Source organism: Rhinolophus sinicus, chromosome 14 (assembly GCF_057876585.1).
Source record: "Rhinolophus sinicus isolate RSI-liver-muscle chromosome 14, RSI-T2T, whole genome shotgun sequence".
NCBI classification, from domain to species: domain Eukaryota; kingdom Metazoa; phylum Chordata; class Mammalia; order Chiroptera; family Rhinolophidae; genus Rhinolophus; species Rhinolophus sinicus.
Window position 1 is genome coordinate 143,491,398 of NC_142514.1, and position 26,655 is coordinate 143,518,052.

Genomic DNA, 26,655 nt, shown 5'->3' on the forward strand with positions numbered 1-26,655 from the left:
GAGTGTGAAAGGGAAGAGTCAACAAGAACTGCCAGGTTTCTGAGTGGATGAAGATGCCATTCACGGGTAAATAAAACACAAGAGGAGGAATTTTGAATGATACATAGTAAGTGTTCAATACATAGCTGTAGAATTGAAATTGAACTTAATAAAAAGGTAGAAAATAGACTGCTTCTTTTGGACAGATTGAGTTTGCAGTACTTTTCAACTGCAGCTCAAGACAGTGGTCTGGGATATGTGTGGCTGGTAGGAGAGGCCTGGGAGTGAATGTTAACAGGAGTATCCAGAATGAGAAGAGGGCTGAGAACAGAATTCTGGAAACCCCAACTTTTTACAAGGTAGAGGAAGGAGAGACTAAGAGGAAAACCACTAGTCGACACTTGTTGAGTACATACAGCAAGGGACTGTACTGGACGCTTCCCCATGAGGAAAGCAATAAAGAGGAAACAGCCAGCAGGATATTTCTATGCGCCATTGGAGTGGAGCCCAGGATTCCATGGAAACTGGGGAAATCATACAATGGTCTGTTTGAAATTGAAGCCACATTCCTGGTTCCAACATTTGTCATATTCCTTGCACTGCCTTTCCCCCCACCCCAACCACGCACCCCTTCACATGGAATCTGGATTAGGTGGCATTGCTTTTATTATTGATGGTGAGTGCAAGCAGGTGTGAGCGGCTGCTCCTAGGACAGAGGGTGCTATGCTGAAGGAGCCCAGAAGGGAGGGCCAGAGCTGGGCTGTGGGTGCAGGATTCACTCCTTATTTGGGCGTGAATGTTGAATTCTGAGAGGAAGATTTATTTTGGGACTAGGCATAGGCACAGGGGAAAGAAGCAGCACCAGCCGTCAGGCCGCACTCTCTATTTGGAGCACAGCCAAGTCGGCAGCCCCAGGTCTCCCGGGATCTTCCTCGGTGTTTGGAGGAGATTCTGGCTCCAGGTTGGACTCCAGCGCAGGCCTGGCTTCTTCTGGCTGGCCATCAGCGCTCCGGCCAGCCGCAAGGCGGGGTGGCTTGATAGGCGTGGGCGTTGGTGGGGCAGGGCCTTTGCGGCCTGAAAGGGCCCTTCGCAGGCTCTGGACCTTCTCCAACCCAGTGCGCCGCAGCCGCCGCGCCCTGGACTCCACTGGCTCCTCGTCCGAGCTCTCCCCAACTTCCGCCTCCGGCTGCTCTGGATTGGGCTCGGACTGGTCCACTGGCCCTAAGAGCTCCGGCACCTTCTGGAAGGCTCTGGCTGGTATTTCAGCCTCCTCCTGCATGTGACGGATACAGCACTGACCCTGCAGCCCCCTACCTCGCACCAGCCTGAGCCCCACTCCTCAATTACAGTAGAGGAACCTGTCCCACCCTTGGCCTCGACGGCCCAAATGGGAAAGAAAAGGCAGGTATGGGAAAGTAGGGGGCGGAGTGAACTGCAGAAGTTGATGTGAGACCACGATGGTGGCCGCAGGAGCAACAATTGGCGGAAGCGAAGCACTGTCGTGGGGTGCACTTCCACCACCGTTATTTTCATTGCGGGATGGGCTGGAACTTGGAGAAAATTCTGGGGAAGTGGCCTAAACTAGACCTAGCCGGGCTTTGATTGGCCAGGCTGGGTTGTGGCGTGGGAGGGAAGGATGGGCTGGGTTTGGGGAGCGGTACAGCTCTGCAAGTCTGCTCCACAGGGCAGGGTCAGGAATGTGGGTGTGGTCGGCGGATGGGAGGGGGGAGCCCCCAGATGGTGGCCCAGAGGCGGGAAAAGGCCCCGGATTGGGGGACACCTGAGGTCACTGACCTTGAAGAGCAGGACATGGAGCTTCCCGCGCGCCACCAGCAGCCAGTGGTTGGCTTCCAGCCGCTGTACCTGGGCGGCGCGGCGCACGGCGCGCTCCTGAGCCGCATCGGCGTGCGAGCCCACGCGCTCCGTCTTGGCCAGCAGCTGAGCCAGCGTGTTGCTCGTGGTGTCGTGGCTGCGGCTCAGCGCGCCCAGGCCGCTCTGGATTCGGCGCACCGAGCCAGCCAGGCCGTCCTGTCTTTGCGCCAGGCCCCCCTGCCGCTCCCGCAGCGCCTCCAGCATGGTAGCCAGCTTCTCCAGCAGGGTCACCACCGTCACGGCGTGCACAGGGCCCCCCGCGGGTGCTCCGTGGGCCAGCCCTGGGTCCAGCGCGCTCTCCCCCATGATCCCGGTACACCCCGCTTGCTGTCCCTGCGGCCGCCGTCTACGCTCTGGGCTGGGGCCGCCTTTCCCCGGCTCCTCCCCAGCTCCAGCCGTGACTCAGGCAGGCGGAGTTGGCCTTCACGGCGGAGGGAGGGAGGGCGGGGAGCGGGATGTCGGCGGTGGGGTCCTTCGGGAGCGCTTCCCCCCCCTCTGTTGCCCCGCCCAGGGGACCCGCAGGGAAGAAGGTTGCCCCAATATCAGACCCACCCCATCCCTCAAACTAATCCAGATTTTGAGTTCCCTTCATCGGCCCCAATTCCCTGGTGTGCCTCTTCTGGAACATACAGAAAGGGCGAGCCTTGGAAATTTTTGTTGTCTACATCAAGTGGGCAGAGACTCTGTAGTATTTGTTAGTGCAGCAAAGGGATAACCAGAGGGGCCTCCACAGCAGCCCTCCCGCGGCCTCCAACGCCTCTGAGGTTTGTATTTGCGCCCCAAGCTGTGTGCTGCAAATAGGGAGGCTCTCGTCCGCTACAGACTAAGACTGCCCAGGCCCCAGGCGCCACTTTGTGGCTGGGCAGGCTGCGCAATGTGAATCGCGGGCAGGCGTTCTCTGGTATTTTCCTACTAGTCATCACCATGGTTTAGCTGGAGGCCTCATTTCCTGCTCCTTTAGTTCTTACTGTCGTGTAGCATTTACCCTGTTTTCTTTCTTCTAGTTCTCTTCCCTGCCTTTCTTTCCGTGTCATGGGTAAAGCTCAGCAGTGCCTAGCTCCTGCACCCCAAGCATGGAGGGCAGGCAGGACACCTCTTCCTTTGAAACCTTTACAAGGGTTAGAGTAGGTGCTGGTATGTCTGTTTTCATGGAGGTAGTTTGTGGCTCTTGCCTGATTTTCTTTTTTTTCTTCTGGAAATAGATGAGAATATCTGCTCCGACTAGATTTGAAATTACTGTTGTAGAGTGGGAGAGAGTGAGCATAGAGGATCCAGTTAATGATGTGGGTCATGAATTTGTACTGTCCTCAGTGTGGAAAATCCCACACCTTGCCTTTAGCAATGCTTGATAAACAGATTATAGGCTCAGAAGTCCAATCAATCCATCAATCCTGATGATCTCTCTCTCTCTTCCTCTCCTCACCCAGTCTGTGAGAGCTGCTTATTAACTGCTGAAGGAACCTTTTCACTCATGATAGTTACATGGGCCTCCAAGGTCCTGAGGTCTGACTTAGAGCAGAGGATGGGCAACTATTGCCAGATGTTGATGCCAAATTGATGACCGACTTCTACAAATATAAGGTTATGGAGCCTGACCCCTCTGTTTTTTGTTGTTGTTTTTTTACTTTTATTTATTTAAGTGTTTTTCCAGGACCCATCACCTCCAAATCAAGTAGTTTGTTCAATCTAGTTGTGGAAGGTGCAGCTCACAGTGGCCCATGTGGGGATCGAACCAGCAACCCTGTTGTTAAGAGCACCATGCTCTAACCAACTGAGCTATCCAGCCACCCCATGACCCCTCTGTTTAACACAAGAGAAAATGGATTCCCTTGGCAACCTGAAGGGACTCACCATCTCTTCCAGTGGATCTGTATTTGCTCAGAGAGATCCGTCAGGATGTGCCAGTTAAAATGCTTTCAAACTGAGGGAACAGAAAACCCAATTCAAACAGTTCTTAGAAACAGGAAACCCAATCCAAGCATAATTTTTAAAAAGACCATTGTAGAGTGATGATTGAATGTAGGTCAGTCACAGCTCCAATCTGATTCCCTACACTTCTCTCAACTGTGCCCCCCTACAGGTGTCAGGTTCATTCCCAGGCTGAGAGCAAGATAACTACAACAGTTCCAGGCCTCACATCTCTGTATAAGGTCAAGAGAAAAGAGAAGATCATCTTAAAATTTAGGATATTTATTTCCCAGAAGCACCCTCCCCCTAATTTTTCCATTTGCCTTGGCCATTCCAGAAACAAATTCTATAGCTAGGAAAGTGTCAAGCATTGGTGGGCTTAGGCCTGAGTTCCTTAACCCATCACTGACGAGAGCTGATGATCACCTTTTAACAAATTAGGCTCACTTACAGAGCAGCGTAGGGTCAGCTTCCCCAGGAGCATATGGATGGTATGGGATGAAAAGTGGGTGTCCGTATTAAAAATCTGAGCACTGCTAGGACTAGATAGTCAATCAAAGTATCTACTACAGAAAGTCTGTAAAAGAATCACCAGCCTTGAGGAATGGTGCTAAGGGAGCCCAGAGCATTTGGAAGCAAGAACTGTGGATAGATATTATTCAAAGGCCTACTAAATCCCTCTCAGGGTATATAGAACAAGGAGGACTTTAAAACTTAGCAATAAAGCCATTGATGGTACTACTGGTATTCCCAAAAACTTCAAGTATAAATGCTATAGGAATTGGCTGATGCTGAGAAATAGAAGGTGGGTGAAAATAAGTTGGGGCAACCCAGAAGAATACCCTGAGTCAAGAAAGCCCAGATTGACAGAAATTATACTAGTGTGACCTTTTATCATAGAGTATCCAAGAAAAAAACCATATTATAGTTTCCAATAAGGATGAGGAAAGACAAAAGAAAACAAGTATGCAGAATGGTACCATCTAAGGCAGTGTAACCTGATCTTAGTTTAAATATTTCTATTCTCTAAATTAGGGGTGTGGTTGGAACCCACTCCCTCAAAATCTTTGGTGTGGGTATGAAAAGTAGAAGTCCACTGGTGTGGGTTTATTGTGTCCCCAAAAAAGATATGTTCAAGTCCTATGATACCTGTGCATATGTTTTTATTTAGAAATAGGGTCTTTGCAGAGGTAATCAAGGTAAGATGAGATCATACTAGAGCAGTGTAGGCCCTTAATCCAATATGCCTGGTGTCCTTATAAAAAGACAAGAGACACAAAGAGAGTATCATGTGATAATGGAGGCAGAGATCGGAGTTATGCTACCACAAGCCACGGGAATGCCTGAAGTGACCAGAAGCTGAAAGTGGCAAGGAGTGTTCTCCAGTAGAAGCTTTGGAGGGAGCACAGTCCTATCAACACCTTGATTTCAAACTTCTAATCTCTGAGCTGTGAGAGAATAAATTTCTGTTGTTTTAAGCCTCATTTGTGCTAATGTATTTTGATAACCCTGAGACATTAATGTACCCACTGATTTATCACCATCAGTATTACAGTATCCTCTTACCCAGGATGGCCTCCCCTGTTAATTCTCTGGAAGTTTGAAATTCTCTATAGGAAAAGTTAGTAGGACCTGAAGACTCCTTGTAGAACGTAGACAATTAAATTAACAGTTGCCCAAATATAATGGGTCTTGCAAAAATTAGTGGAATGCCAAAGCGGCTGGATGGCTCAGTTGGTTAGAGCGCAAGCTCTCAACAATAAGGTTGTCGGTTCAATTCCCACATGGGATGGTGGGCTACGCCCCCTGCAACTAAAGATTGAAAACAGCAACTGGACTTGGAGCTGAGCTGTGCCCTCCACAACTAGAATGAAGGACAACGACTTGGAACCTGTGGGCCCTGGAGAAACATACTGTTCCCCAATATTCCCCAATAAAAATTAAAAAAAAAAAAATTAGTGGGATGCCATGGTGGCTGAGCTAACAAATGCAATAAAAAACTGTTACTGGGACCCCAATATTTGAGTCTGTCAGTATGGAAAGAAAAAGTTTAATATTAAATTGGCCAATCCAGAGTACTGGAAGCTAATGTCCTAAGAGACCCACCTCCCGACTCCCCAATGATGTGTAGGTTACAGATTTTATAGGACGAAATCACAAGACACTGGGTTAGGGGATTCAGGGTTGTGCTAGTTGCTGATTGGTTAGAAGTGAGGTAAGGATAATAAGTCATTTATTTAGGTCTTGAGGACAGCTCTGAGTTCTGCTCTGACGTCCTTCTGTCTGGTCTCATGGGAAAGTAGTCAGGGGGTCATTCCACCGTATGGCTCAGGAGCCAAAACATAAATTATTAGTTTGTTGCAAAAGTAATTGCGGTTTAAAAGGTTAAAAATAATTGCAAAAGGTTAAAAGTAATTGCTCAATTACTTTTGCACCAACCTAATAGGTTAAGATGTTATCTTTAGCCTACCAGAGATCCAGACCTTGGAACCATTAGTAAGATCCAGGCTATTTTCTTCTGCTGCAGATTGCTGATTATCATGGGAAAGGCTAGGTCCATGAGGGGTGTAGAGAGAGAGAGAATGATTTCTAGATCCAGGATTCAAAGCTAAATTTAAAGTCATAAGGACCTTCAGTTTCAAAACTATAGGGTATTTCTCACTCTGCTTGTCAAGGTTCCTTTTATACACTGACCCATCCCCTTCCCAAAACATAGCATACTATAGGGAAGGGTTTGCTTTAATTAAAAAAAAAAAAAAAAAAAAAAAAAATCTTTTTTTTTACTACAACTTTCACAGGGCTAGCCCTGCCTGCACTATATCTGCCTAACAAAATCTGCTCAAGGGTGGCCCTCTGTCTCTGCCTGCATCAAGAACAGTTGGGTGCTCCCTTTAAGTGAGAGGAGAGAAAAAGAAACCTGTGAAAGGGACAGATCAGGTTCTAGTGCCTGAGATGGTATCATAAAGCATTCTTGTTTTCTTCTTTTCTCAGTGGTCAGGTCCTCCCTATAAATGTTGCAAAGATCCCCTGTAACAGACGTGGCCAAGACACTGCAGTTCTTAAGATCACCAAGGGAGTGAGTATGTGCCCTCAGGTCTAGGGACTAGCCATGAGGGATCCAGCAGACAGGAGTTTCCTGGAGAAGCAGTTCTCCAGCCTGTGACAGGTAGTGAAACACATGTAACACCTCCCACCGCAACGAAGAACAGCTACTGATTTGGGGTATTTGGGTTTTAGAGTCAGCATATGCTCCCCCTTGGAATTCTGATGCACTGCATATGTTGGGTTATCCAAAAGGCCACATACTTTAAGTAGGGTTCAGGGGAGCCTCAGTGACTGGCTTTGGTCAAGTTACAAGCCACGGCCTGGTCATCTCTACCCCTTGGGCCCTGTAAGTCAGAATGAAAGATGAGACTTGAGGTTTTTGTGATTTTTGCCTCTCCCACCAACACAATTTGGGGGAAGAGGGAGAGATGACAGATTCTAAAAGGAAAAACATAACAGAAGTATTTAGGATGTTGGGCTAAGGCAATGCTTCCAGCAGCTGAGAAGTATACTGCTTTTGAAAGACAATTGCTGGCTTACTACCAGATGCCAGGGGAGGGAGTCACCAGAGGTTCCTGGGTTGTTGTGTAAATTGGAACCCTGACTCACACATAACAATGCAGCCTAACAGCCTTTGATTATTAAATGGAAAAAAAAAAAGAATCTAAGAAAGGATAAGAGATGGCTATGTGAGTTAATTGTACAAGAAACATCCATGATCCTGAACCTTATTTTCAGCTGCCAGACAAACTAGGGTGTCCTCCAGGGACTTAACCTTTGAATCGAAAGTAACAACGTATAGCACAGCAGAACCACCTTTTAACAGGGAATGAGCCTCAGTGGACAGGCACTACCTTCCACCCTTTGTCATAGACATCCTGTCTACAGAAGTATGGTCACTCCACACAATGAGGGAGCTCTGTGTCACTGGCAATTAAAAGAGCTATAAGTTTGGGGTAACAGGAAGTGAGGGGCAGGAACAAAACAATTTTGCCAACCAAGCAAATCACTCAATATGCTGTGGATGGATGTTTTGGCCAAGGCACACTGGGAGCATCAGAGCAACATGTACCTGAGATGAGAACAAAGTTGGCAGGAGTCCAGAATTTCGGAGTATGTAATTGTTGCTGAAGCCACTTGTCAGGATGTGGGAGTTGGGCTTCCCTGAAAAAAAACATGCCCTGGAACATTCCAAAAAGCAAAAAGCCCAGAAGCAGTTACTAAATAGACTCTATTGAAACTAATCTAATCTAAGGAATTCAAACGGCTGTAATCTAAGGAATTCTTTCTGTAATCTAAGGAATTCAAACGGCTGTGATGGGGGAGGGAGTTCATCTGAATTTGAGCTTGCATTTTTACGCAAATCACTGAGGAGCCACCAGGAAAGCCACTGCAGCCCTCTACCTTAAGCTAATATGGCATTTCTCAACTACAGACTCTGTCCAGGAACATATTTTGCCACCCACCTAATAAAGGGTAGGGCTGATCATTAGGTGTGTCCTATTTCTCATAGGCAACCCTGCAGACTGAGAGATAGAATGGAGCACCGAAGATGGGCTTGACTGAGTTGCCATGGGCAGCAATGCCAGCCCGGTACAACTTACAGGAAATTATTTATAGCTAGAATCGCACGACCACTTTTATGTTAGTATAAACATCCCCTTGTGTATCTGGGGCTGGGCCCAAGGAAGGAGAAGTCATTAGGAGCCACCCACTATCTACCACAACTAGGAAATAATATGACTTGTAATATTTAGCACTACATTAGTTGGCTGATGTTTAGTAACAACATTTTGTTTGAAAAATAACTATAATTTGTCTGGTATCTAAAGAAGAGATAGCAGCTAATTAATTCAACAGGGGAAGCGGGAGAAATGAGTCTACGCTGGACAAAGAATAGCATTGGCTCTCCCATCCCATCCCACTGTAAGGCAGCTGGCTCGGTTTAGCGATATTGCACAACACAAAGTACCCTATTGAATATTTCTAATCCTATTTGAATTCAATGGATTGTAGAAACAGAAGCGAAAGCTCTCAGAACCAGACCGTATGTATAATAATTCATTCACTAAGCCAATCAGGTTTGGCAGCTGAGAGGCTTTGAAAAGGGGAAAATATTTTAATAGATGTGCAAGCTTACCCATCTAATCCAAGGGTGAGAATGTGAATGAAAAAAAGGGCTATGTAGTAAACCTGACAAGCTAGTGACCAAAAATAACCACACAGAATGGTGTGATCACAAATTCCTAACTGGGCAGGTCATAGTGGGTAGTCATGTCCCAGGTCTATGGCTTCCTTAGTAAAGGTCAATCTTTACCTTAAGTGAACCCTGTCCATTGTTCTTATGCATTTAGAATAACATACCTTTGAAATGCCAGAGTAATTTTCTTTTCTAGACCCCTTTGAAGGCACAACCAAAGGCACCAGAGCACAAGACCACAGAACCCTTCATTGTTATACTGTTCCCTGAATAGCATTTCTATGTGCTGTATATGTTAATTACCAACTATCCTATACCCACCAATGTAAAAGAAGTATGTGTGTCGCATCCCACTGGGCGGCGCAAGGTTAAGAAAGACAGTAGCCAAGAATAGTGTGCAAGTGAGGCCAAGGGACTCCAGCCTCAAGGATTGAGCCCCAAATCGGGCAAACGCATAGCTTTTATTAGTTAGATGAAGAAGTAAAGTAGACAAAGCTTGTCAATCTCAAGATCTGTGAATCTTATACATCCTAATAGGAAACTGATTCAAGCCAATCACCCTTGCTTGCAGGCAGCAGAACCATAAGTCTCAGGATGTATGTACTTCCCCAAGGGACAAAACCTTTATGCATATGAATAGATGGAGAGCACATCATTGAATCTCTTCCCTTGCAGGTTGTGGGAAGGAATGCAGCCACAGAGGCTGAGGCTCTCCTTAGCCTGGGGATGATGGGGGGCTGTGCCCACCTCTGTCAACCCTGTGGGTTCTCCTGTTGGTCCCCACACGGCTGCACCTGGCTTAGGTTGTTCCCCCCGTGGGGAATCTTACCCGTCATTGGCTAACCAGCCATCTCTTTGGGGCCAAACAGGGAGACATAAGGTGTAAGCACAAAGGTGAAGCAAAGTCCCTGAAAGGATCCATCTCACAGACTCTCCTTTCTTTAGGGGCAGGTACGAGGAGACAGACGGGTAGGCTGCTGTGTGGCAACATATGTGTTTCTCCATTTTGCTTTTTATCCAATCCTAGCGGTTTCCCTCTAGGGAAAGCTTTGCTTTCTCCTACCTCCTTAACCTACCACTAATGGATTTCATGTACCCTCCTTATGTTTTCTCCTTTGATTCTAAATACATAAAAGGAACTGCAAAACTGCCATTCTTTGGAGCATTTTCTCAATCCTTAATATCTTGCTTCAGGGCATGTCTTGAAAAACTTGGCTCAAATAACTCTTATAAAATAAAATTTTTCTATAGGTTTAGATGTTTATTTATCAATAAGAATGATACCTGAGACTGGTAGAATGGTCCTGGAGACTAGTCCCTTAGCTTTTTGGTTTCAAAACCCCATCCTGTTAAGTATGATGGCATCACAGTAACCAAACAAGTCCCCTAGAGATAATGTACTCTGCAAGTTCTATCTACCACCGGCTAGTCCGCTTGCCTATTGTGGGAGCTGCAGCTTAATCATGACTCCTCCTTATTGTGGTGAGTTGGATGAATGAAATATTAACTGACATAGGCAGGGCACAGGGTTTAAGATATCCTTCCTGTCACCAAGTTGCCTCTAAGTTATACAATGGATGGGCCAGAGAGCAACGAGCAAGGCACTCCTACCACATAAATGTGCAGAAGACTGCCTCAGGGCCTGCACCAAGCAAGAGACCAGTGTGGAGGAAGAGGAGCTAGTCTTGGAGGCATGTCCCAGCAAAGTAGATTCAGTCAAAGGTCGGTAATGCAGGAGGGGGCAATGTAGGAGGGGGCTGGAGCCATCCTATTGATAAAGACTAAAGATTTATGTAGAGAGAGAGAGAGAGAGAGAAAGAAAGAAAAGAAATTAGCTTGTTTATACTTCCACAACTGGAAATGTTGTACAAGATACTGAGGAGACCATATACTTACATAGCTCCTACTAGAATGAATGGGAAAAAATGTAATATGTAGATCATACAGTGCTTAGGAAGTTTGTAGAATTAAAATGTGAATCCTCAGAGGAAGAATGGAAATTGCTCTTTGCCCTTAAGTTAGGAGTTGAAGTGTCTGCAGGAAAGCAGATTAGAGTGCCCCCTGGTAAAGCTTGATATACATAAACAGGATGACCTAAAAACCATTTTCCTAAATTTATTTAAGGATTTCTCTAGCCTTGCACTGTCCAATATGCCAATATGATAGCCACTAGCCACGTGTGGCTGTTTCAATTTAAATTTCAACTAATTAAAATTAAGAAAAATTTAAAATTCAGGCCTCAGTCACACAACCCATATTTCAAGAGCTTAACAGCCACATATGGCAAGTAGCCACCATACTGGACTGCAAGCCTGAGTTATCATTGCTCCATGGGGTGGGGAAGCCACCCCAAATGTAACTAATAACAATCCCATAGGTTTCTCTGAGAGATGAGACAAAGAAATCTTCCATCTCACCTGAAAGCCAGGTCTTGACAAGAAATAACCAATATGGCTGAAATTACAAAGCAATTAATAAAGAAATTATTTACCCCATCAGCATTTGGATCCATTTAGAATTGGTAGATAAGGATATAGGAAAGCAGTTTTTGAAATGGTCTGAAATGTTTCAGAACCTCAATCAGCACTCTCAAAAATATATACCTTCCAGCATGGTTTACTTTTACGGATTATGGGAATATTATTGTTATTGATTTTATCCTTTGACAGGAAGTATTATAAAAATTGTGTCTGATAAAATAACAAGATTCCCTTCTGTCTATATACAGGAAATGATCGGGATGTTCATTGTAAGCCTGCCTTAGCCTGGAAAAGTGATGTGGGGTTATGAGAAAGATGAGTTTGTTTAGCTTGGAGCATGCAATTTTGAATTAAAAAAGTAAACGTAACCTTGCACTTATCTATAACTGCTTATCACAGATATTTTAGTTCTTAGCTTTAATAACAAGTGTCCAGCAAAGAGTAGCCTAGAACATGAAAGGGCCCAAAGCAAATTTGTTGATTGAAAAGAAAAAATAGTTCGCTTACTGGTAGAGACCCAGTAAGAAGTAGATCATGCTTGCAATGACAGCCTTAGGAGTTAAAGTGTTAATGAGAGTTAAGCCTCTGCTTAACAAGTGGGGAGAGAGACGTGAGAATCAACAACAGCAGTGGGGGACACAGAATAAGTGTATGGAGTCCGTCACAGGCCAGGGCTACGGTGGGAGTACTGAACACTGCTTGTTTAACTGATGCTCCTTGGCTTTTCCTGAAGCCAGCACAACCAGTCCAAGAAGAGTCACCATCACATTCATTGCCATGCCATGCCATGCCTTCAAAGCAGACATGCCAGCTTTGAAGGACAGTCTTCAGACCACGGTGATATTCTGACAACAAAGGTTGAGAACAGAGAGGAATTAATGCATTGCTTTGTTTTGTGTCTCATTCATCCTCTGTAAATAACCCTCAGCTTTAGGGTTCTCACAGTCCTTGATTTGCTTATCTACACAAGTGAGTGAGGGGTAGGCAACAATAAAGCTTTTCCTACAGCTGAATTATTTAAGTCTGCTCATGATCCCAGGCTAGGTCCAGGGCTTAAGCCTCTTTCTCTGTAAGACACTCCAACAGGCCAAAGTCATAGTGTCTTGTTTGAAACTGAAAGCAGTTACCACAGGGAAACCCTGCAGCTTACCTACACAGCACACAAACCTTGCTGGACCTGGATCTTGGGGAGAGGGTGTGCAGAAAGACCCCCGATTCTCTCACATGGTCTATCTCTCAAAAAGTAGCCTGTGCTACCTAGTCCTTGACCAAAGCTTGTGTTCTCCACATCAGGGACTCCCTCTCTAGCTCTTTAAACCATCTGGAACCATTACAATGAGAGAGGAAAATAAACAGCGAAGATTTTAAATGTCAAATATTATGAGAAAAGAAGAGAGAGAGAAAGAAAACTACATTAAGACTAAAGTTTAAAATCTCAGAAAACAGTGAGTTAAATATATACAAACTGAAACAAAATTAAGCTGAAATTGAATTGAATATGACAATTAGCTAAGAAATCAGTGGTTGAGTCTAAGAAGTAAAGCTGGTCTCTATTTTGTCTGTCCTCTATAACGTATCTCATGTTGCCCAGGCTCTTAACCAGTACCTACAATGGTTAGGGTTTCTTTGCCAGGTGAACTGACCCAAACCTTCATACCAAAAGAGTCTACACCCTTGGTGACTTAATCTAGAAATGTGCTAATGTTTTTTTGCTGTTGTTTGTTTTGTTTTGTTTTTTTTGAAATGTGCTAATGTTTTAATTAACAATTACCACCAGACATAGCAGAATATGAAGTCATGCCAAGGGTACCTCACATTCTACCCACATTTCTCCAGGCCTCTATTATAGTGGATCCTCCTCAGGCATCACTTTTTTGCAGTGAACAAAGTCCACTCAAATTGCTCCTCCTAGAATGAGAGAATGTTGACCACTCGGCCCCATGTGGTAATGCTGGGGACAGAATCCACATTCTTTTGAGGCTCTGTTGCTGCAAACCTTCTTGCTGGAATCCATTTCTCTTCTACACAAGTATAAGTTGGTTGTGAAGAACAGAAACTATCTTGGTTAATTTAAGTGAAGGTGGTTCATTGTAAAAAAAAAAAAAAAAAAAAAAAAAAATTGGCAGCCACCTCAGTCCCTAAAGCAGAGTGTTGAAACAATTTACTGAGTCTGGAGCCCTTCCTGAATTAACAAAAGGGAGGAGCCATTAAAGGATAATATAGCTTATTTATTATTTCAATAGCTTCCCAGGCAGAGCAGGAAAGAAACCAGACCTCTTTTCTGCTTAATAATGGGGCCCACTAACTGGGGAAAAGGCAAAACACCCTTCTAATTGAGGAAATATATCCTTTTTCAATATGGGTTTAGATTGTACTCTCAAAAAATTAATGTCTGTTCCTGGGAGCAGTGGAAGAGCTATTATAACAATTCTATTAATCAAATGAACTGAGATGATTTCTGCTCACACATGTAGGACTATTGAAAAGAAAATCTGGCCAGAAAGACCCAGAGGCTCTTCTTCCTCTCCTGCTTTCACCCCCATCCCTATACACACAATTCTGCAAGACGTGGGTGACAATAGGCATCATTTTTTACTGGCTAAAGTCTTGGGGATCCATCTCATATTGGCACACTCAGATTTGGGACTTTGGGGTAGGAAAAGAGTGGTGAATATTGGAGAGAGAGCCAAGAAATGGGATCCCTTCCTGTGATAGGTGTGGAAGTTGGTAGAGTTTCAAATGGAGCAAATTTTAAAAGGAGGGCCCATGGAGAAGGAAAGGCTATACATCTAAAAGCCAGGGAGTTTGTGAAGATTTGATCTCTTTGAGAAGTAAAGAGAAAGTCTAAGTTCAGAGGACTTTATCCTTCCCTCTGACATTGAATTTCTCTTCTGAAATTGCCTCAACCCTCAATGAAGTAACCTGCATACAACCACTTAGGCTGTTGGTAGTTTTGAAAAGACTAGAGGGAGAGAACTGTAAGAGGAAGAAAGATCTGCCCAGCCATCTCCTCCTTTGATTTATTGGAGAGAGACATTAAGTGGGTTATAACACGGAGCCCCTGGTGGTGACAGACCAAACTGAGAGCAGAGTGAAAACAACCACAATGACAGGACAGCACTGCAGAGATAACAAATTAGAGGGGCAAGAAGACTGAAGCTTTTGCGTCTCCATATAGATTAGAGGACACTGCCTTATGAAAGAGGAAGTGAGGGAGGATGGGTATTCGACATCACCAGATACCATCTGGTTACAATTAGTTCTAAACCTCAGTTTCAAGCCCAAGTTCTACACGTTCTGATAACACACCTACCACACACCCCAGGCCTCCCGCACATCCTATTGCTCCCTTGATTCTTCTGCATGAATCTGGTGTCAAGCAAGCCCCTTCACCAATTTTCCCTAAGAAAATGGAAAATTTCTTATTTTAAGAAATAAGAACTCTGAAGTTTTGGAGGGCTGGCCATGGGACCTGTCACATCATTGTCACAAATTATACCCCCTACACGCTTACTGCTTTTACTCCCTCTCCAGAATAATCAGCAAATGTTTTTCCTTTATCCTACAGTTGTTTTGCCCATATTCAGACCCCCGGGCCCCTCAGCTTCTACTTCAAATGAGCCTGTCATGAAAGTTCTTAAAAAAAAAAAAACTACAGTGTTCTCTCTTCAGCAAGTCCAGTGAGTATAATTTCCTCCGTCTCATACACTTAGAGTCAGGTAACCATGTCACAGAATCTAAGAAGAATAAAAGCCTGGGGGACTAGAACAAGGAGGCAGTGAGCCAGGCTTCTCCCTGATCTCTTACCTCCATTCCTGTCCATGGGCCTGCTCCATGCTACTTGCCCTGAAGCTGGTTCTCTGTGCTTACTTATCAGCAATGCACATGGGTGAGAAAATGTCCATCCCAATCCAGTTCAAGTGCCTAATGGTTACAGTCACTGTGTCTTAGTTGAATTTCTTGAGAGATAAAGAGAGTGAGTATCTGACTGATAGTGTTGGGTCAGGTTCAATCCGCTGTTGCCCATTGGTGAGGGAATGAAGTGAATGTGGTAAGTGTGGCGACTCTTACAGGATCTGTGGACAAGGCAGGCAAAGAAGGTTGTCTAATAAAAGTAGCTAATCTATTTGTCCTTTGTTGGTGCCCCCTAGTCCCTGCCCAAGTTCTGAATCAACTGGGAAATAATGCAGAAGATAAGGCAAATGAGAGATCAAAATAATAATACTACTGATAAAGTTGATATGGGAAAATGTGGCTATATCATTTAGTAAGTGGGTTTCTTGATACTGAACCCCATGATTAGGGAGACTAACCCATCCACTCACAGACCATGCAAGAAAGAAATAGCTCTGCTCCCCACACCCTGATCCCCGCCTGTATCCAAGGAAGACCCTTTAAATTTTACTTTATGAAGGAGAAGAGCAAAACATGTGCCTTGGGGGAGTCTGGCTAAAGGGAAAGAATCGGAGAAGTTGTGTTGAGCATGCCCAATTTATTCTTCCCAAATTTACTAGGGAAGTGGCTCCTTTGCCCCAGAGGGGCCAAATCAAAAATCAAATCTGAATCTGATCAAGTCTCTAGAACTAACTACCAATTCACCAGCAATATGTATGACAAAGAAACATCTTCAATGACGTGAAAGGGATTCATGAATACCACGGGACATTCCACAGGACAAATGACCCAGGTTCCTCTACCAATAAGTTGCCAAGAGAAAAAAAAAAAAAACGATGAAAGGGATTAAAAGAAATTAAAAGAGATCTAAGAAACCTGTAAACTAATGTGAATGATTGAATTCTGAGTCCAAAAGCAAGTTGAAAAAACTACTGAGACAATTTGAGAAATTTGAATGCTGGTTGATATTACATAATATTAAGGAAATAAGTTTTGACTGTCATAATGATATTGTGGTTGTGTTTTTTAAAGTGTCTTTAATTCTCACACAGTTGAAGGTACTGTAGTCAAAACCTGGTAGAGGTGAATCAGAATGTTCTTGGCTACTGATCTCAATAGAGAAACTGATAAAGTTAATAAAATACTCTGGCACACAAGAAAGGTAAATTATAACTTTATGGCTGATAAAGCCTTCAGACAGATGTTAACTCTTAAGGCTTTGCATCGTATGCCTCGAGTTTTGTTAACTGTACAATAAGGCAGTCATATGCATTAATAAACAGTTCTTGTTACAAAAATTAGTCAAATTGTTAGTGCCTTTATCTCTTAGAGAAATATACTGAACTATTTACAAATAAAATGGTGTAATGTTGAGGATTTACTTAAAATAAGGTAGAATGGGGGTGGGAGGATGTTGGTGCTAGAGGAAGGGTCAGGGGATACAGATGAATCGTGATTGACCTCGAGTTACTGTCAATTTAAGGTGGGTTATGGGTTTGTGGATCATTATGCCATTACATATACTATTTTTTCTTCCATTTAAGTCCTCTAAAGTCCAAACCTAAAGCTATGGACCCTGGCCTAACCAAAAACCATTTCACATGTCAGTTGGGTTCCCAAATTCTATCCCCTGTTTATTTCCTAAGGCTCCTGGTCCAGTTAATCAGATGTTAAAATTCTGAGAATCTTCAGTAATAAACCTGTCTTTTCCTCTCCTGAGTTTAAAAGCAATTAAAAGGTAGATGTCAATAAAGTTAATATTGGAGACAGTGGCTTATATCATTGGATAAATGAATTTTCTAATAGTGAACCCCAGAAATAGAGTGAGGCTCACCACCTAGTAAGGATCAGGCTGGAAAACTGAGGTATCTCCCAGTGGGGCAAGCCCCTTTAAAACATCCTGCAGGATACATGCTTCTGTGGTCAGCCTGGCTCCCAAACAGAGAAATGGAGGAGCTGAGCCAATATGCTCAGTTTGTTCTTCTCAAATTTGTCATTGACTTCTCTTCTGGGGAGAGAGACCAAGAGTGTCCCTCCAGAGCAGGGGTGTCCAAACTGCGGCCCGCAATCCATTTTTAATTGGTCTGCAGCAAATTCCAAAAATATATTTAGTTTACTTAAATAAACCAGGTGAGGCAATACGTACTTCACCTCGAGTGAGTGGCCCGGCTGTTTGTGTATTTTACCACATACGGCCCTTGGTAAAAAACGTTGAAAAAAGTTTGGACACCCCTGCCCTAGAGGATCTCCCTCCATATAAAATAAACCATTGAGTGTGGTGGGGGAAGCACTTTCTTCAGTAGTAGTCAAGATAAATCATCCTATGGTTGCCAGATGGGAAGGGAGCAGGGCGATGGGGGAAAAAGGTGACAGGATTAAGAAGTACAAATTGCCAGTTAAAAAACAGTCATAGGGATGTAAAGCACAACATAAGGAATTTAGTCAATAATATTGTAATAACTGTTATATGTATAGTGCCAGCTGGTTACTAGATTTATCGGGATGATCACTTTGTAAGGTATATAAATGTCTAATCACTGCATTGTACACCTAAAACCAATGTAATGTATGTCAGCTGTAATTAAAAATTTTTAAATAATTAGGAAAAAAAACTTTAAAGATAAATTACCCTAGTCAACACTAGGACCTTTTGTTTTTTTTCTTTTTCTTCTGTGTGTCATGAGAAATGTGAAATGACCGGTTTCCAGTGTCCAATTTAGTGGAATCCTTGTTACAAACCCCAAATGTCCCTGGCTTGGGTAGTAAAAGAATCTTGGTGTCAGGAAGCCCACATTCTGAGAATGATTATTAAAGTATATTTATGGGCACTGACTCGCCCGTCTTCCAGGCTGTGTGAATGATGGGTTCTCCTTCCTCCTACCCACTTTGGCCTGGTGGCTGTGTCCTGTGCAGAACTTTCTGCAAATCAGGCCTGAGTCCTCTCATCCTTTGTCAACAAGTCCTGGGTGAAATTTGAGGGAGGGTGGCATGAGCTCTCATTCATTTTAATGACTGCAGAATATTTCATTATAACGAATGCTTAATCACATTTTATTTAACCAATCCTCTTTCGTGTTATGTATGTTTGTTGTTGTAAAAGAGCTGCAATGACTACCCTTAGGTAGGTCCCTTCTGTCAAGGAGCTTATAATCCAGTGGAAGAGACTGGTATTATGACGCAGAAGGGCCAGTATGTGATAAGGTTTCTGGGTGGGGTGTGCCTCACCAGCACACCACACAGACAAGTGCAGGCAAGAAAGGGGAGCCCTCTAAGGACTTGCCAGCAGCCCTGCCTGCCTAATCCTTAGGATGGGGTAGGGAAAGGCTGAGGGGGGCAAGGACCAGACAGCCAAGAACTTTGTATGCAACTGTGAAGTGCTTAGACTTTGTCTTACACACAGTAGAGAGCCATTGGAGGATTGTAAGGAAGGATTTTCTAAAGCTCAGTCTGGTGGTGGTGTGGAGAGTGATCTGGAAAGGGATAAGGCTGAAGATAGGAAAATCCGGTGGGGGATACAACTAGCTGTGTGGCCTTCAGCAAGTCACGTAGCCTCTCTGAGCTCTAATTTCTTCATCTGAAAATGAGGGTAATAATTTCTACCTTACAGAGTGCTGTTATGATTAGTGAGATAAAGTATTACAAATGTTAAATGCCTAGTAAATGTTAACATTTATTACTTTCCTAAATTCTTCATTCTCCCTTACCTTTCACATCTACTTTGGCACAAAATTCTATTCATCTTCTCTTAAACACCCCTCAAATCTCTTTTCTCCTCCCTATCTCTCTTTTTTACTTAACACTCATTAATTCTGACTTGGTTGCCTACCTGGGTTTCCTGCATACAGTCTGTTTTTCCTCTATCCCACCCCACACCTTGGCTATCAGAGTAATTAAACAGAAACATGAATATTTCATCTGCCTCCTTGAAAACCCTCCTGATTCTTTATCCATTAAAGGACCATGACCGAATCCCTAAATATGGGTTAGAAGGTTCTTAATAATATGTTCCCATATATATCTGCCATTCTTACTCCCCACCATCTTCCCAGTCCACCCCACCCCCTTTTCCTATACCCTAGACATTTTGGACTGCACAAAGATCCCTCAACATGCCAGGCTCTTTCACACACCCCACATCTCTAATCACATGTTTGCTTTCACCGCAGATACCTTCCTTTATTTGTGCCACACAAACAAAATCCCTGTTCTACTTTGAGAACTTGTGTCACCATCAGCTCTTTCTTCTCTCATGTTCACAACCTTCCCGGACTTTATCTTCATTCCATTTCTGTCCTTCTATGGCATGTATATATCCTGTATTACAGTCTTTATCATGTTTATTGTAATTATTTTGTTTATAATAATGTTTCATCTCCAAGACTATGGTCTCAACAACAGTGACCTCGTTTAATCATCCTTGTGTCCTCAATGCCTAGCACAAATTCTATCAGGTATTGGGTGTACAGTTGCTGAATAAAATGAATGTACCATAGAATCAAACATAAAAAGTCACACTGCATTTAGAACTAGTTTGTCTGGTGATGACAGGACTCAGCCTCTAGGTGGCCTGTGCTTATGGGACCTGTTTCGGCCGTCGTAGCCTGGTTCCACCCTGCCTCCAGGGAGTCTGTTCAAGGGGCAACTAATTTCCTTTCTCTCCCTCGTGTCACCTGCTTGCACCTGGAACCCACCTTGGGAACCAAGCCAGAGCCCCTTCTTCATGTGGAGTTGCAGTGCCATCTACTGGTGACTAGAAAACCTGTAGATCAGGCCGAAAGGGAAGGGAAGGAGAAATTTAAGGGCCACTATAGTTTAATCTGTCCGTGGAATCTCAGCTACTGAACCCCACACTGGGCCATTTTCTCCACCTATGTGAGCTCAGAGTTGATGGAAGGAGCCCCTTATTTATATGTCCTATTGACCAAAGACACTCAGGCATGTCTCAGTGGTCAGAGCCCTTTCTTCAAACCTCTCAAAGCCAGGACCTTCACCCTCAGTCCCCTCAGAAGTTAATGCCCCTAACTCCATGACTCCAATACCTTCCTTGGTCCTCTCAGGGAGTAGACCCTCTCACTTAGGACCCATTGACCACACTCAAGAATTTATGATGGGAGACATTCCTTCAGCTTTGGTAACCAGATGCCTCTACCAAGCCATTCAGTAAGCAGGACCCCTGACTCTAGTCCTTCAGTGATCAGGGACCTTTCCTCAGGTCCTCAATGACCAAACCATCTTGTTTAGGCCCCTCACTGCCAGAGCCCACCGTCAGCACTATCAGTGACTAGGGACCGTCACACAGACATCTCAGTGACAACTTCCCAGGTCAGCTTCTCAGTGATTAGGGACACTCTCTAAGTCCCCTCAGTTACCAGGGTCTCAGTTAGTAGAGCTCTCCCCTCCCTTCCGTTAGCAGCCAGGGACCCTCACTCAGATCTCTCCAGTTCTCACTCAGGTCTTGTCATCAAGATCCTTCTTCAGGGATGGATTCCTTAATAGGCCACCAAGAAAGAGCTTATGGCATTACTAAAGCAGAAACACTAAAAAAAGATTTTAACTACTGCTCTTGGTCACCAACTGCAAAACTGAAAAACAGATTTTTTAAAGAGTTCAATATTTGCGGGAAAGCATCAATGTGACCATTATAGGGAAAACCCTGAACTGTATTGACATTCTTTGCACTTATTTTATGGTTTAACTGTTTAACTTTGAATGACATATGGAGATCAAACATAATTTTTAACAGGTTTAGACCTTCAGGGGTCTTGTTGCAGCCTCATCCCCTCAGGGCCCTGATGCAATCACTCAGGGCTCCAAGACTGAAGGTCCTTAATTAAGGTCTAGTGAGTTTAACAAGAGCTCAGTGGGTCCCTTCAGATCACTAGTCTATCCTCTGTTCCCCTCTGGTCCCCGTAGAAGTGGCCAGAGCCTCTTGCCCCCAGGACTTCTGTCTCCTGCTTTATCCCTTGGCCCCTTGTCCACATAGGGGCCACAGCTGCGCCTAGGTCTCATGAGGAGGTGTGGGTCTGCTGGGCTAATTGGTGCAATCCCAGGGATTGTCCCCCAAAAGGCCAGCTTTGGCCACCCTGCCCCAGGCTGCATGCATCAGGAGTGATTAGCAATAACTCTCTTTGAAATGTTACTGCCACACACTAATCCACATGAACAGCATAACAGATAAACAAACCAACTTCCATTTTTAACCCAAATCCTCTGGGAGCAGTACAGGGTCCAAAGTAAACATGAGTATGGAGAAATTGGTGGGTCACATATAGGAAACTGTGACTCACCATCCCCACTCTCATTCTCAGTCCTCCCAGAGCCATTTTTTTCCTCTAGTTTGGTCTAAGCAGGGCTGCCCATGGGGTCACGTTAAGCATTAACTACTGCTCTTGGTCACCAACTTCCCGAAGACCTGTTTTTCCCTTTCTCAAATAAGGCTTCTTTTCAGAGAAACAAAACCATGCCATATTTATCAAAGTCATAATTGGTCAATCATTTAGCCCACTCATTCATTCATTTGTGCATGCATGCTTTCATTCATTCTTACCACACATCTTTATTGAGCTCTACTGTTTATTGGGCCCTGTGCTAGATGTTGGGGATATAGCAGTAAGCTAAATAGTCAGAATCGCTGTCCTTGCAGAATTTACCTCTAAGTGGGAGACACAGATGTCAGGCAAACTACATGGTTATTGACGTAATAAAAAGAGTGATACGTGCTACAAAGGAGATGGGCCTAACAAGTATCTATGCCTGGGCTACATCCTCTGGAGACTATAAAAGAAGTGGATACAGTATAAATACACTGTCAAAGAGTCAAAATCTAGGTGGAGAGCCATCTTAGAACTCCTGCTAGAGGAAGAAGAAGGTTGCAGAAATCTCACATGCTAAAGAAACTTTGTATGCAACTGTGAAGTGCTTAGACTTTGTCTTACACACAGTAGAAAGCCATTGGAGGATTGTAAGGAAGGATTTTCTAAAGCTCAGTCTGGTAGTTCTTGAGACTACCTCAAAGGCTCCCGATGGCTGGAAGACATGTGGGCAAAGGAGCCCAGAAAACGGGCCAAGATGTCAGGGCTGAAATGCTAGACTAGCATCAATAGGCCAAACAAGAAAAGATGCTAGCAAAGCAAACTAAGTTTAGAAAATGGAGCAGCCAGGCAGAGAGGAGTAGAAGAAAGGCGAGATTTCTTAGAACCAGAGCAAGAGGCTTACGGGGTTCACAGCAAAACAGATCCATTCACTCATTTGTTCAATCACTGTCCATTGATCAAGATCAAGCACCACACTGGCCACGACAGATACAGCAACTAACAAAAAAGTTTAACTGGGAAAATGCACACTGAACAAAACATGGTAATTGCTATAGAAATACAGATGCATAAGGCTTAGTGATAACCACCATTAAGGTTATCCCTATGACAATGTCATCCTCACTAATTTGGGAGAGGAAGGTTGGTGTCACAGCCAGTACAGATTTGCTTCTCCAAAGCCTGTGCTAGGCATGCAGCAGCCAGGAGTGGGCAGATTGCTAACACACCAGTGATCGAGCCAATTTTAAATCATCGTATTGCTTTGAGACATCATAGTTATTTTTGCCATTGGCTTTCATTTCCTGCAAAAACTCCTTCCTGGGTTTAAATTGGGTCTAACCTTTGAGAATGTGTATGGATATGGATATCATCCATCACACATGGTGGGTGGAGAAAAAATTGAGAATGGCTGCTGTACACGGCTGAGGATGAGTCATGTTCCATAGATCAGGAACAGAGCTGGGTGTGAGGCCAAGGGGAAGAGAGCTGCAAGTATGAATGGGGAGTGAGAGGTGGGGGCTGTGGCCTGGAGTCAACAATGACGTCAGGAGATCTCTCCAATGTGGAAATAATTAAGCAGGTTTGGAACTTGAAGAGAGGAAGCAAGTCCAGGTTTCCAGAAAGCCCAGTGTCGGGGCAGGGTCTCCTTATCATGGGGTCTGCATGCTGTGCTTGGAAATTTGACTGTTGGTGAACTATTTATATTTTGTGTTTTCTCTTCCTTTCTGTTCTTCAGGAAAACTTTCAGAAGTGCCAGTTTTATCTGTACTTTCTCCAACGGATATGTATTAATATGTATCTTTAATTTTTAAAGCTATTTATTAAAAATCATATAAAAAACACTCTAAAATGAAAATGCCAGTTTGAACTGTGCTCAGAGAAATTAAAGGATGTTTTGTCCACGTTCCTAAGATAGTTGTACAAAAAAAAAAAAGCAGCAGCTCAACCCCAGTTAAGAGTTGGGAGCAGAGGTGGACAGGCAGTGTGTAAGTCAGAAAACTCCAAGGTTGCTAGGGGTGGTGGGGGGTGGGGGGGGGGATACTCAGGGTCCTTGGCCAGTTCCCTGCCTCACCCTCACAGAATTCTCCTTCCAGAACACCCTTCTGCTAGGCCTCAGCAAGTTTCCATGAATAAAGTTGTTCCCATTACAGAAGGATAATGGTAGCCAGAGGAGAATGTCCAGCTCTGGGCTTCAAAAACCCTGCACAGTTAAAGGGAAGACAGAAGAGGCTAGTGAGCAGGAAACACCACTCAAATGTGTGACATCTCTTCCCTCCATCTCTGTAAAATCAATACCTTCAAGAACAAGCCACACTCCACCTCACCTGTGAAATTTTCCCTGACTCTTCAGCCACCATGGACCTCTCCTTCCAGGAGTTATCTTTAGTTGTTAAGATTACGCACCATTTCATCTTTCCTCTTTTGGAAACCATCTGATTATATACTCTGCCTGTTTATTCTTTGGGGCCTCAGTGTACTCTTCTAAACTCAATTTATGGAAGTTCTTGCTACAGCTGCTTATGACTATTTCCCTGGTTTGTTTGCCTTTTTATTTGGGTTACCTTTTTTTTTTTCACATGCAAAAGTTTAAAATACTTCTCTAGTCAAGTCAATTAACCTTTCCCTTTCTTACTGCTTCTACTGTTTCTAAGATGGAAAATTACTTCTTTCCAGAAGCTTGATTAATTGTTTCCAAGGTTTTTAAAGCTCCTTAGTCTATCTGGAAAGTTCTTGGTATACAATGTGAGGGGGAAAATCTCGGTTATTTTTTTCTTTGATGCTAGCCAGTTTTCGAAGAGCATGTATAGAATAAATTTCTTCCATTACCAATAATTTCTGATTCCACTTGTATGGTATAGTGAACCCCTCTATATCAGGGCCATCTTTTTTCCAGGCAACTATTTGGTTCCAGGCAACGGTTATTTGGATACTTGACTATACATTCTGTATTACTATCTGTTAACTACACTTGGAATTATTTAAAGGAAGAAATTACACATTTCTCCCCAATTATTCATTCAACAAGTATCTGTTAAATGTTGACTATGGGCCAGACAATTGCTGGGAGCTGGAAATAGAGTAGAAAATAAGACAGGCACAACTTCTGCCATTACTATACTCACAATTGAGTAAGCAATGATGATAAAGTGTGGAATGTGTCTGGCAGCTACATGTGCACCTTAAAAGTGATGGAGGGAAGGCTTAGAGAAGGCCCCTGAGGCTTCAACCTGACACCTGAGGGTAAGTGGGCACAACTGCAAAGAGGAGGAGGCTGGCAGAATCTAGGATGAGATGGGACCTGGGCCAGGTAACTCCTACTAGAACCTCAAATCCAGCTCCTAGAGGAAAAGAAGGAGGGAAAGATGAGCAAACCAATGCCTGTAGCTGGCTATCCCAAGCAGGAAAGGGGCGCTCCAGCTCTGTGCCAGGTGTCATGACAGCACTGCCACGTGATTCTCATTTCACTCTCAGAATCCTCCCTGAGGTGGCATTATTTATCCCACTCATAGATGGGGAGGCTAACGCTCAGAGTGTTTGCATTACCCACTTACTGGGAGCCCAGATCAAAACATGGTCAGGACAAAAGGAGGCTGTAAAGCCCAGGCACATCCATCTTGCTCTGGTTTCTTCTCCTCCCTTGGGGGGACTGTTTCAACGTGGACCTGCGTGCTTCCTCGTCTCCTGTTGTGCAATCCTAGACCTGAGTCTTCGGAAAACCAGGCAGACTGCCCAACATCCTTGGACCAGCAGAGGCCTGGGTCAGACGTTGGAATCTCTGGGCTCCTGAACAACGTTGTCTTTCCAAGTCCTCAGTTCACCACCCAGACACTTGTATAGCTCAGTGAGCTCATCCATAGTCATCAGGACCTGCTGGTGGTTGCAGATATTTACACTAAAGTTCAGTACAATGTACACAAAGGCAGGGTCATGGCCTCACTGGGTAGCTATCTTGTGAGAATTTTTTTCCCCAAAGCTTCCTACTCCCATAATTTTGGTCCACACAGGCCATGCACAAGGCCCATCCATATGGCTACCATCTTTCCTTCCTCTGTACCCTGTGCTCTCGGTGCTCATGTGTTTGTCTCCCACCCTTCTCACTCCCTGCCACACCACTGTACATATGGCAACTATTCTTCATACCAGCACTACTCAAGGTGTGGTCTACAGACCAGAACCAGGCCACAAATCATCTGTTACCTTTCCATGATAAGTTCAAAAATTAAGAGTAAGTGCTTAGAAACTTTTTTTAAATTAAAGTTTATTGGGGTGACAACTGTTAGTAAAGTTACATCAGTTACATAATGTATTACATTCTGTAATACATCATCTATATATCACATTGTGTGTTCACCACCCAGAGTCAGTTCTCCGTCCATCACCATATATTTAATCGCTTAGAAACTTTCATAGCAGTTCAACAGAACACTTATACATCATTTTAATCTAATAATAAAGAGTGCACTAAATGCAATGTGATATCTTGGGTTGCTTCCAGAAACTAAAAAAGGACATTTGCAGGAAAACTGCTGAAATCTGAAGAGAGTCCATAATTTAGTTAGTAGTATTATGCCAATGTTAATTTGTTAGTTTGGACGAATGTACCTTGGTTATCTAAGATGTTAACATTAGGGGAAGCTGAGTGAAAGCTATACAGCAACTCTCTCTCTTTTTATCTTTTCTATAAATCTAAAATTATTCCAAAATAAAACGTATGTTTTTTTAAAATATGGGCTTATATTTTGTGTGTCTTTTTTTCAATTTCATTTTCTAGCAAGTTAATTTAATTTTACAAAAGTGTCAGTCTGTAATAGATCCAAAGTGAAATTTAAGAAATAAAACTGGTCTTTCACCACAGATAGTTGGAGAAGCACTGCTTTATACACTCTGTATCCCCCACAGCACTTGTCACCATGATCATTATTGATGCTAATTGTGAATACCTGTTGATGATGGCCAAACTCAC

The 26,655-nt window shown here is 43.8% G+C and overlaps 1 protein-coding gene and 1 long non-coding RNA gene across 2 annotated transcripts in view; both read right to left on the reverse strand.

The window, feature by feature from the left end:
* Window positions 1-621: 621 nt before the first annotated feature.
* CAVIN3 (caveolae associated protein 3) lies at window positions 622-2,257 on the reverse strand. The gene is made up of 2 exons (XM_019755872.3): window positions 1,774-2,257; window positions 622-1,252 (listed from the first exon to the last, which is right to left on the reverse strand). The coding sequence occupies exons 1-2, from the start codon at window positions 2,155-2,157 to the stop codon at window positions 848-850; spliced, it is 789 nt and encodes a 262-aa protein (XP_019611431.2). The 5' UTR covers window positions 2,158-2,257; the 3' UTR covers window positions 622-847.
* Window positions 2,258-9,195: 6,938 nt separating this feature from the next.
* Window positions 9,196-26,655, reverse strand: part of LOC148755837 (uncharacterized) — a 38,550-nt gene continuing 21,090 nt past the window's right edge. Inside the window, exon 3 of the long non-coding RNA XR_016018752.1 lies at window positions 9,196-12,329. This is a non-coding gene — a long non-coding RNA (uncharacterized LOC148755837). The remainder of the gene's footprint in view (window positions 12,330-26,655) is intronic.

Excerpts from the sequence above, each read along its gene's own strand:
- CAVIN3 (XM_019755872.3), bottom strand. The coding sequence starts at position 2,157 with ATGGGGGAGAGCGCGCTGGACCCAGGGCTGGCCCACGGAGCACCCGCG. Across the intron at positions 1,253-1,773 it reads TCCATGTCCTGCTCTTCAAG|GAGGAGGCTGAAATACCAGC; the intron begins GTCAGTGACCTC and ends CGTCACATGCAG.